Source organism: Taudactylus pleione, unplaced genomic scaffold, assembly GCF_031769625.1.
Source record: "Taudactylus pleione unplaced genomic scaffold, aTauple2 ptg000036l, whole genome shotgun sequence".
In the NCBI taxonomy this organism is placed as follows: domain Eukaryota; kingdom Metazoa; phylum Chordata; class Amphibia; order Anura; family Myobatrachidae; genus Taudactylus; species Taudactylus pleione.
This window is the reverse complement of record NW_028284438.1, coordinates 6,605,929-6,618,032: the sequence shown is the minus strand read 5'-3', so window position 1 is coordinate 6,618,032 and position 12,104 is coordinate 6,605,929. Positions and strand designations below refer to the sequence as shown.

At 43.4% G+C, this 12,104-nt stretch overlaps 1 protein-coding gene across 5 annotated transcripts in view; it reads left to right on the top strand.

The window, feature by feature from the left end:
* PRDM5 (PR/SET domain 5) overlaps positions 1-12,104 on the top strand; it is a 261,584-nt gene that overhangs the window by 126,720 nt on the left and 122,760 nt on the right. For all 5 annotated transcript variants that reach the window (XM_088452227.1, XM_088452225.1, XM_088452226.1 and 2 more), the window contains one exon: positions 3,626-3,719. In XM_088452227.1, the coding sequence (XP_088308353.1) occupies positions 3,626-3,719 (94 nt within the window). The remainder of the gene's footprint in view (positions 1-3,625; positions 3,720-12,104) is intronic.

The window sequence follows — 12,104 nt, the reverse complement described above, 5'->3', positions numbered from 1 at the left end:
ATAATCATTTCCCACCTTGACTACTACAACCACCTCCCATGTGACATTCTCTCATCCAGCAATCTCCATTTCAATCCAACTTAAATGCTGCTGATCTTCCACTCTCGCCACTCCACATCTGCTGCAACACTTTGCAAATCCCAACAGTGCATCCCAGTGTCTTCCAGAAATTAATTAAAATTATTCACTCTTACTTATAACGCCCTAAGCAACACCACCCATTCATATTAAATCTCATCTCAAAGTATTCTCCCTATTGCCCTCTTAGGTCTACTTCTGACCTGCATATCTCATTGCCTCTGGTAACCACCTCTAAGTCCCTTTGAAAGGGCTTCTCCCATGACGCTATCCACTCCCACTGGCTGCACTCTCTGAAAATTATGAACAATTCTAAAACATATTAGAAAGTCCACATTATTCCTTCATATTAACCTGACAGTAGGAAAGAGTCTTGACCATAAAGTTACAGGTCCCAATGTGTGGAATATTAAGTATATTGATCGCATGTTGCTGGTCTCCACTAGAGTGAGCATTAGCACTGACAGTATTAACTTAGAGAGGGGTTGGACAGTGTACTGTAGAGAGGAGAAAACTTCCTAGTCCGCATCAGAACTCAAAGTTAAGAGATTTTAATGTCTGGCTATATCAAAAGGATGATCCTATCCAGAGGTTCTTGGATTTTTTTCCAAGTCTTAAGCCACCCATACACGGTGCGATAGGCACTTTGCGCAGCGACTTGCGATCTGACGGCTGACGTATCGGGTGGTCCCCACACACGGAGAGATCCGCTGCCCAACCGCCCAATATGCCGGCACCGCCCTCACCCCCCGCGCATAGCGCTGCATGGGATTGTACATCGCATCCCCAGATCAACTGAACATGCAGTAAGATCTGGAGGTGTGATGTACGTCCCAAAGGGAGCGCGCACTGTCCAATATCATGCCCACACATGGTACGATATAGCAGCAATATCGTACCAATCCGTTGGATCGGCTGCTTTATAGCACCGTATATGGCAACAGAAATCTCGGGGCCCGGTACACTGATGTATCTGGGTGCCCCATCTTCTCACCACCACCCCTGTTACCGCACATCCCTCCCCTGCATGTGATATGTGAAGCATGATAACTGAAAGATATGCCATCCTTTAAATAAAGTAAAAATACACTATGACTTACCACACTGTCTCTCTGTCACTAACGATGCAGGCTGAAGTTCTTGTCTGCCGTCTCTTGCAAGGTCTTCTTGATGACAGTGCTGTTGATGCCTCGGGTAGTAGGGATGGTGTCTGCAGCCAGCCATCCTCAGTCCTCAGCCTTTCATCACCTTCCTCAAATTCAGCTTCTCATCACCATCCTCAGCCCAGAAGCTCCCCGTCACTTTTCTCTGGCCCCAACCCCCTTCATTCCATCCCCAGCCCCCATCACCTTTCTCTGTCCCCAGGCACCATCACCTTCCTCTGTGTCCAGCCCGTCACCTTTTGCCCCAGCCTGCATCAACTTCCTCTGCCCCCAGCCTCCCTCTTCTTTCTCTGCCCCCTTCACCTTCCTCTGCTTCCAGCCCCTGTCACCATCTGCCCCAGCCCCATCACCTTCCTCTGCCCCAGCCTCCCTCATCTTCCTCTGCACCCTTCACCTTCTTCTGTTTCCAGCCCGTCACCTTCTGCCCCAGCCCACATCACCTTCCTCTGCCCACCAGCCTCCTTCACCTGTCTTCGTCCAGCCACTGTCACCTTCTGCCCCCAGCCCCTGTCACCTTCCTCCGTCCCCAGCCCCATCCCTACCAGCAGCCGCAACTCCTTACCACCACAGTGGCGCAGCCTGCCTGGCGGCTGGCAGGGGATCATTCCACTTTCGACTGGGCAGGGAAGAGTTGCGGCGACGTGACCTATGATGTCACGCCACCGCGTTGCAGAGTTAAAGGCCATGCCTGGCCCGGGCCGCAGCTGAGCCACCTGGAAGAGCCCAGCGCTGTCCGGGCCAGGCTATAATGGACCTGGAGCTGGGACTGGCCGGCGGCTATGGGTCCCGGCGGCCACGGCTGGAACAGTGAGTCCGCGGCCCCGTGTTGTGCCTGTCTGGACCACGGGGCCCGGTACGGGTGTCCCCTTAGTCCCCCCCTGTCACCCGGCCTGATTCAAACACATAGAAATAGACGATTCTATATGGATTTAACTGATAATAAGGTAAAGGGGAGGGATTAAGGTGAGAATTTAAACTAAAAGATAAAATCATGCAAAGTCTGATACATGTATGGAACTACATACTCCAGCAGGCTCTGCTCTGGCTGCCAGGACATGCTGACACTTCTAATTCCCCAAGCTGCAGAATACTTTGGCTGTAACTGGCATGCTGGTGTTAGCTTTACTACAAGTGGCAACTTGTCACGGATCGGCATGATATAGGTGCTGTATCGTGCCGTGTATGGGCATGATATCGTACCTGATATCGTGCTGCACGCTCCCGCGGGGTCGTACATCGCATCCCTAGGTCTTCCTGCAGAACCATCTGATCTGGGATGTGATGTACAATCCCATTCAAATGGTGGAGGGGGGAGCCGGCATATCGTGTGGTCTGCGGGGACCGGCAGTGACAGCACGATCCGTTTGCTGACGGATCGGCAGTCGCACTACACGGTGCATCGCACCGTGTATGGCCAGCTCTAGGCTGGGTACACACACAAAGATTTTCTGTCCAACCATCCAACTAGTTGATTGGTTGGAATGAAAATCTAGTAAGGTATGAAAGCAAATGAGAATCAGCAATTTTATCCCAAACTCCGGAAAATGGACAAAAACTGTTCTAGGAACAAATTGTTTAGATCAAACATTTAACAAACTTGCCTGAAGACCATTTTCATCTGTTTTCTGGCATTTAGGAGCAAATGGCTGATCATCAGTTACTCCCATACGTTACCAGATTTTCATTCCAACCAATCACCTAGTTGGGTGGATGGACAGAAAATCTTTACGTGTGTACCCAGCTTAAGTAATTAATGGCTTAAATGGCATCAAATTGATGACGATGGTGACCGTAATAGGTCAAACCTGGCTGCATTAAGCAGTCACACCCCTTATTGCATCTCTGTTTCTTATGGTTATTTATTAGAGAACTTGAATTAACATTTCATTTTCTTTATAAGCAAAGAACCATAGTTGAGATAAATGAGGTTAAAATTATTTTTAACCATTTAAAAAGCACATATAACAAATTCCTGCAGATAGAACGAAAAAACTATACTCATATAGTTTCATATATCAGATGCACTTTACAAGGGTTACTGGAGACCACCTTTATCGAAATAAATATTTATACTTTAACCTACAGTGTTTCCTCTAGACTTAATTTAAGGATTGAATTGCAGTGGGCATACTAAAAAGGCTGGTAAGGTGGTCTTACTGCTTTTCCAATTATCTAAGAATCTTAAGGTACAATTGACATATTTTCTAAGGGGGGGCCGCTAATTAAGAAAAGTTTAAACAAAAAAATAATCATGTCAATATACAATGCTTATGAATAGGGCAAATACCACCTTGTATTATGTCTTATTTGTCATTTTATTTATTGTAAACTACAATTATTTTGGGTTATTTTGAGCATTTTCAAAGTACGATATTTTTTTTTAGACTCACACAGGGGAAAAAGAGAAGATTTGCCCTTATTGTGGTCAGAAGTTTGCAAGCAATGGAACACTGAGAGTTCATATAAGGAGCCATACAGGTATGAACCTTTAGTTAATCAATAAAATGTAGCAAATATACCCCTGGTGTGATATTTTATAGTACAATGTAGTACATAAAGCTATGTGGTAGAATCATGAATCACAAACCTACCTATTTGGCTACTACTGCCTTGTATGTACTGTACTGTCTAGGTGGATCTTGGTGCACTACAATCAGCATCATGGTATATTTGTTGAACTTGGTTATAATGAAATTTGTTGGCATTTGGGAATAAGAATAGATGTTAAAAATATCACAAAAAGAATTGTTCTGTGCAATTCATCTAAACTTAAAAATATGACATTTCCAGGGACAAGACATAAAAACTTTGGACTATCCTACTATTTAGCATGTTATATAATAATACCTTTGCATATTGCTCTAGCCTAATAACTGTAAGCTCGATTCAGACCTGCTCGCTAGTTGCGTTTGCATGCGGCGAAAATATGCAAATCCACGATCGCACGGCAAGGCATTAGCACGCCCACTATGTCTTGACGTGCGATCGCAGTGTGTATTTAGATGCCCACCAGTCTGTCTTAAGATGCCCACTTTCCCACGTCAACTCCAGGAAGTGTATGCAACAATCGGTAACATCGAGTACCATCGGAAGCGAACGCAGCACTTGTGGTTTACCATACCCTACCGCAAGCACTGCGAGTGCTTCAGTGTGTAAAACATCCAAGTGACGTGTACTGTGACGCTGCGTCTTAATTATGCACGCCTCTGAAACGGTGTTAAAACGCTCAGGCACGCCTGCATTCCCACCACCACACCTCCATTTTCACCGATCATCCCCTGTCACCACCCGTAAACGGCTTGTCCTGTCACTCATTCTAGCGAGCTGTCTATGCGCACGAGCTACCGCTTCCCGATCGCATGGACTACTTTGCGCACGCGCACTGCGATGCACATGCATGCGCAGCTCGCAAACATCGGCAGGCTGCGTGCGAACGCAGCCTAGTAAGCGGGTCTGAATCGGGCCCTGTATGTAAAAAGATACTGAAAAAGGTAGTCTGGAAGGGATATATGGAAAAACTGTCTTGTGTCCTTCAGGTTACAATTGATAACTACAAAAGCTATAGAATAAACTCTTATTTAGATTCCATCACATACTGTATGTTTGAAATGTTTTGCTGGAAGTTACGTTCCAGTATCTAACTGAATGTATTTTATTACATAACAAGTCTAATTTAGGCTAACACAATATTGATATGTACGTTTGGGCTTGTTATAGCAGAGAAAGTGTTCCTGTTGTTTCATTTGATGGCTATTTTATTTTATGGTGACTTCTGTTTGGTTGACACTGGTTGTGTGTTGCCAACAACGTTTTGTTTCTTTGCCATGTTTCTATATTGAGGTCCCTCACATAACAACTTGTTGTTACGGTTAAGTATTAAGATCACTGGACACCCAAATAACCAATATCATTGAAGTGAATAGTCAGCTTATGATGGCTATGGCCACTTTGGACCTGATTCAGACCCACTCGCGAGCGGCTGTCCGCTCGCAAGTGGGTCGATGGTGTGCACTGAGCATGCGCATGACGGAGGGAGCTCCGTTGTGCGCACGCGCGAGACGTGACGAGCGAAGGACTTTCCTTCGCTCGTTGTGTCTGATCAAAGGGGGCGTGCTGTCGATGTTGATTGACAGCACGCCCCCTTTGGTGGGCGTGCCGGGGGCGTGCCTCCCAGACGGGGGCGTTCCCAAGGGAACGCCTACCGTCAGAAGCCGGCCCACTGACATCACTAGTGATGTCAGTGGGAGTGATTTTGGCTCTGATAGAGCCAAAATCACTCCAGGGCTTGTGGTCGAAAAACCCGACCACAGGCTTCTGGTCGCACTGGCGATGGTCGCGATGGTCAAGACCATCGCGACCATCATCCTGCACGCTCGTATGTGCTGTGGGTGGTGACCCACAGCTATACGAGCGTCCAGGAGGACGCTCCATTTTTATGGAGGACGGCCCTCATTCAGAGCGAGCGCTCTGCTCAGAGCGTCCGTCTCTGAATGAGGGCCTTTGTCTGCTCATGATCAGCCTCACATTTTGTCAGCAACCCTTTCATCTCTTCTCTCTGAAAATGTGCTATCAGCACTTGTTATGTGTAACAGCTTTTTATTAAGATAGTGTCTCTGATTCCTATCAGATCTAACACTGTCGCGATCATCTAAACACTTGTGGGACATATACAGTAGATTGTTTTTTATTTGACCTATCTATATACTTTAATAGTACATTTCTGTCAGAAGATTAAATCCTAAACCAGACTGATCAAACCCTTTTGAATTATCTGCATTGCATTGTTAATTTGATCTAAACTGTTATATTGTATTTTATACTGTACCAAAATAAATACAGAAAATATAGTTAAGCAAGTAACATACTGTACATTTGTACTTTTTCAAAGTTTTATTTAAAATCACAAATTCAGTATTTACATACATTGTTTGAAACTTATTGGCAGCCTTTAGATTTAATAAATGGTGGCAGAGAAATAGCAAGAGTTACACTAATATTTACATTTCATTCATGCAATGCACATACATTATATCGCATCAAGTAGGTTTACCGAAGACTAATATTGATATTCCCTGTAATTTGATCGAATTGTCTTTAATAAAATACTCATTTTACAAATCTCACATTAAAGCACATGAATTCCAAACCTCTCTATAGTAAATCTCATCCAAGGTTAGTCTTTTTTGTCCAAAAAAATGTTTTCCATGTAATAACTATGTAATAGAAGCACTTACATATTAACTTGATTCAGACAACAATTACAAATCCTGTGCACTGAGGACAGGGCAGTAAGGTACAAGCCTCAAATGCGAGAGCAATATTCTGTCTGTCAAAAACAGGTGCTGCCCCTTACCCAGAAAAAGGATGGAATTTATACAATACCAAATGCTTCTAGGAGAACCAGTCATAATGTATGCTTATATGTCAGACATGTCTTGCAGACATAAAAACAATCCTCTAATTATGTAAGTGAGACTGAAAGTACATTTTAACCAACATTTCAAAATGTTATTTCTTTTTTTTAATTTTTGGCTTGAGCATGTCTAGAAATATTAATTCAGCAGTCAGTCATGCCACAACATTTTAGCTGTATTAAAGTGTTTTTTCAACTCTTACGTAAATTTTTGGAACCCAGCTATTGTAGGTGTCCCTCCACATGAAAGGTCGATGTTGTTTGGTAAGGTGTGTGTATTTTTGAGAAGTTGGGTGCACTGTTGGTCAGATTTATGTATGGATGGACTGTTCTGATGCATGGGATTGAAATGTTAGCTGGATTTTAATTGGAAGGTTATGCACTTGTATAATCTGCATGTGGCTGTCATGTCAAGGTAGTGAGAAAATAAAAGCCCTATCTCATGATGCAATTATGAGTCAGGAGTTCCACTCTGCTATTCCAAAATGCCTAACAGCTTCAGCCATTCCATTATAGATTGCATTAATATTCTGTGTAAGTTGGGGGTTGTTGTGCTGTTGAAGCCTCATTCTGATATGTTAACATTCTCCTGTATGATTTGCTCATACAACCCCTAATTTAGATGTACGTTTGCCAGCCCATTAATTGATAGAGGCCAAAGGCTTTAGTAATTGTGTTACTGTATGACACTGAAACAGAGATACTGTACCTCTTTTTCTGTAACCCTCAGAAATCTTTTGTAATGGGTCTTGTTTTACTTCCTGAAAGCTTTGTTAGGAAGAGCAGACGAACTTACTACCACCCATTGAATTTCTGGATTGTTGTAGGGTTTGAGCAGTTGTTGTGAATTAAAGGCAGGGGTGCAGGTAGGGGGAGATCGGCAGGTGGGGGAACCAGAGTTGCAGAGAGGAGCGGGTGAGCAGAGAGGGAGGGCAGTCAGCTGCACACAGTTATCCCCTTCCAGGGCTGTGTGCTGTGGCAACTGGCTGTATGGCAAGCAGTCGGGAAGCCGATGGATGGAATCACGACCGTCGGCTTCCCGACTGTCTAATCCTGGCAAGGGGTTAAATGACAGGCATTGATATCCTGTTGCCTGTCATTTTACCTATGCCGGGCGCAGACAGCTGCGGGGGGGGAGGGTTCAGTTTAGGGTTTCCGGGGGGGATTTAGGGTTAGGAACTCCCCCGGGAGGTTAGGTTTAGGGATGGGGGGGTTAGGGTTAGGTACCCCTGGGGGAAGATAGGGTTAGGCACTCCCCCGGGGGACTTAGGTTTAGGCAGCGGGGAAGGGGGGTTAGGTTTAGGCACCCCTAATGGACGGTTAGGGTTAGGGAGGAGAATTAGGTTAGTAAATACTTACCTTTGACGATCAGGATTTCCTCTCTGCCGGGATGCAGCTGTCGGGATTAGAACCGCCAGCGATGTGGCCGGCGGTAAATCATGTGTATTCTGGCTGTACGGCCCCTCTCTCCCTTGTCTCAGTGTGGCTCCACCTACTCCTCACAGACAACAGCCTCGGTGGGACCTACCTGATGAGCAGCTGCTTGATTATGCTTTCTGAATACTGTGTTGCTGCAACTAGAGATAAATAGAGGAGATTTCCAACAGCTAACTTAGGGTATAGGTGGGGGAAGGGGAGTGTATAAATTATGGTAGGTAATACAAGGGTGGTTCAATAAATGAACATTACACACATGTGAAGTCTTGTTACCTTACTTATTAAACTATTCTCATAGTAAGAATTAAGGGGTAAAGGTTTACTGCTTTAATGGGTTTAATTGAGATGAAATGTTGTTTTGTAATGAGTCTGAGGAAGGTAATTAGGGGGCTAATGTACAGAAATTAAATTACTTGATGTTGAGTCTAATAATGGTGATTATGTAAGTACTTATTGTAAAAGGGTTCATTATATGAATTACATTTAATGGTGTTCTTATGATGATGCAAAAGTAGTTAATACTTTTTAAGGAACGGTTAATTATTGCTCAGGAATTATATTGTAAGGTGATCAAAGATACTCTCTGTAATATATGGCAGTCACTGATACTTTATACTGTATATTGTATGGCGTCCACTAGTGCTCCCTGTATTATATAGCAGTCACTGATGCTTTCTGTATTATATAGCTATTACTGTGATGTTCTCTGCATTATATGGTGGTCACTGTGATGTTCTCTGTATTATATGGCGGTTACTGTGATGCTTCCTGTATTATATAGTGGACACTGTGATGTTTTTTATATTATATGGCGGTCATGGCGATGCTGTCATCATATTGCTTTTACTGCAATTCTCTATGTATTTTTGGTGACCACTGTGATGTTCTCTACATTATACGGTGGTCACTGCAATGCTTTCTGTATTATAGAAATGTGTCCTCATACACTATGGATTCAGTCACGCCAAATAGCTCCTCTCGATGCGACAGGTCCCAGTCAACTTTGCCAAGCTGAGTGTCTTTCTCGCTTAAAATGTGCATCTTATTCACATAAATAAAACAACTGGGAACGAAAAACCTACTTTGCTAGATTGCATTCTTCAATTTAATGAGTGTTAATCTGTGTAAAAAGTGCTGCGATGCAATGGCCTAGTCTTTTTCTCATGCCAAGTTCCGGTGTGCTTCATCTGCAACTTTGTATGTGTTTAAAATGAATTCCCGTCAGAGCACAGCATCTCTAGTATGCTTTGAGTGGTGTTTTGCTGCATCTGCAATGCAAATAGGATGCATCTCGGTTGCACCGGGTGTCTTGTGCTGTATGTCGTATAGACGCTAGGTGTATGGCAGTCACTGGGATGCTCTCTATATTATATGACATCACTGAGACACTCTCTGTTTTATGGCGGTCATTGTGATGTTCTCTATCATATGGCGGTCACTGCAATGCTCTCTGTATTATATGGCGGTCACTATGATGTTCTCTGCGTTATATTGTGCTCACCGCATTGCTCTATGTTTATATGGTGATAATATAGGTAGAGAATTACTACTATGTAATGGGGGGAAGCGACAAGCTGCCTCTTTGCCATGAGTGACAGAAAGACTCGGCTCACCCGTGATTAAAGATGAATCAAAATTATCAGAATTATTTAGACAGTGGAACGGATTGGTGTAGAATAGAAATCATGGTGTGAATAAGTGTGGCATTGCTGTGCCGCTGCCAGTGTTTCCATGCCATTGCAATTACAATTCCCCCCCCCCTTCCCAGCATCTAATAGGATTGATCCCTTAGCCTTTTACATAAACCACAATCCTCTAGCGTTCTACTTTCCACATACTTAAAATCACATACTGATCCATTTGAATACAATACTATTCTGAATAATTATGTATTTTACATGATCCATCTACAAATGTTGTACATTACAATATACTTTATGTATCTTAAATAAGCAATATTAATGAAATGATCTACAATAGATATAAGTATGACACATAAATGTTATTTATATTACAAGCATAGCTTAAAAATCATTAGTATATAAAATTTAAACTTGTGCAATGTTACAACTGACAGTAAAGGGGGTATCCATTTAGCGATATTTGCAGGCGATTGCACGATAACGACATCGTTATCATGCAATCGCTTGCAAATCGCGCATTTATCCGGCACATTTAGGTCGGAAAATGACCAGCGATGCGCGTGCCCGTTGGTCGCTTCTGACATCTTTCATCGCCTGTACATGCTGGTCAACCTGACGATCAAGTCAGGTTCAGCATGTACGGGGATGATGGATGTGCCTACACTGAACGACTGAACGCTCAGTGTAGGCACATCACAGACATAGAAACTACTGCACGATTACAATTTCGTAATCATGCTGTCGTTTCTATGCCTGTTAATGGATAGGCACCATAACATGTTTCTTCTACATGAGATAGGTCTCAATTTATAAGTCCTCTCTAAGAGGGAATATCAATTAGCCGTGGTAATTTACAGCAGGGTAATTGATCCCCCGATTCAAGTGCAGCGCTTATCGGGGATTATTGTTCACCACTGCACAGGCAGTGAAAACATAACCCCGATAATAAGGTGGTTAACAGGTGCCGCTACTCTGTTAACACACGAATGCATGAACTTTTCATGGATATGTGTGTAAACGCCCGTTAACCCGTGTTAACACCTGATACGACATTAATTTAACAGGCGTTAACAAAGGTATCAGGCAAAAAAAGAGAGCATGATTGTATTGCTTAGGGCGATAAAGCCCGAGGCTACCTCCCTTTTTCATCACCATCATCATAAATAGGGAGTACCAGCAGATATGAAGACTATAAGTAGTGAATATTTAATTTCATTAGATACTCATGGAAAATGACAACTTATGTCATCTTGCAGAAGTGTGCCCCAGCTTGCTGAGCAGCTGATAGGGGTAAACTGTTTTCCGCCCCCGTTACCATGTACTGTGTTGATCTAGCCAACAGAATACAGATAAACAAACTGTGATTCAATAAGAATGTAAGTCTAGAAACTGTATATATTTAATTTTACCATAGTATGCTACTGTTCTTAAATAGAGTGTACATTCATTAGTTCTTGTACACATATGAAAACATAGAGCACGATTCAGAGATGGACGCTGATTAGATCGCAGCTGCGATTTCGTACGCAATGCAGCTAGAAAATATGCTAATAGTACCAAAGATCACCCAAGCATAAGGACGCCCACTGCTGCCTTCTTACATGCGTATGACATCGCTTACCTGCGTAAATATTGGTAACATCGACGTACATCAAGTGGCCATCTTGCCCTTGCGGAAAGTCTGACCATCCGCAGACTCTGCAGCTCTCCTGCTCATGTTCTCATGTTGCGTAGGAGATCGCAATGGCTAATTTACGCACGGCCATGTAACGGCGTCCAAACAGTGAGACACGCCTGCGTTTTTCTGACCACCCCCTGTCAACTCCCCCAGACGCTGACAAGCTGTCACTCACTTTGGGGGTGAATTCTCTGTGCGCCCATGATCACAATGCGATTGCTGCGCACGCGCAGTGAAACTTATGTGCACTGGCAAGAAATCGCTCGATCTGCGTCCACAATCGCCATTGCGTTCATCTCTGAATCAGGCCCATAATACAATTTTTTTCTTTCATTTTTCCTTTCATGTTTTTTTTTTTACCAAGTCAATATTAAAACATTGCTAATGGCAGATGGTATTGTACAGAACTGAGATAATTATCCTGTTTACAGTTCACATTTGCTTTGACTCATTAGACAGGTTTATTGTAAAGTCAGCAGTTACAGCGTGTAATATGCTGTAAGTAATTCATAAACCTGTGAGACGAATTTGTAGAAAACAGAAGTATATGGTGATTCATGTATTTTTTATTTTCTGCCAGTTTCATCTCAACCCTAATCATGGTACAGATGCTTCCTTTTACATATAACTTCAATATGCCATGCGGTGCGAGACACCTGGCATGAGTGTGCCGCCAGGTCCTGTGTGACTGA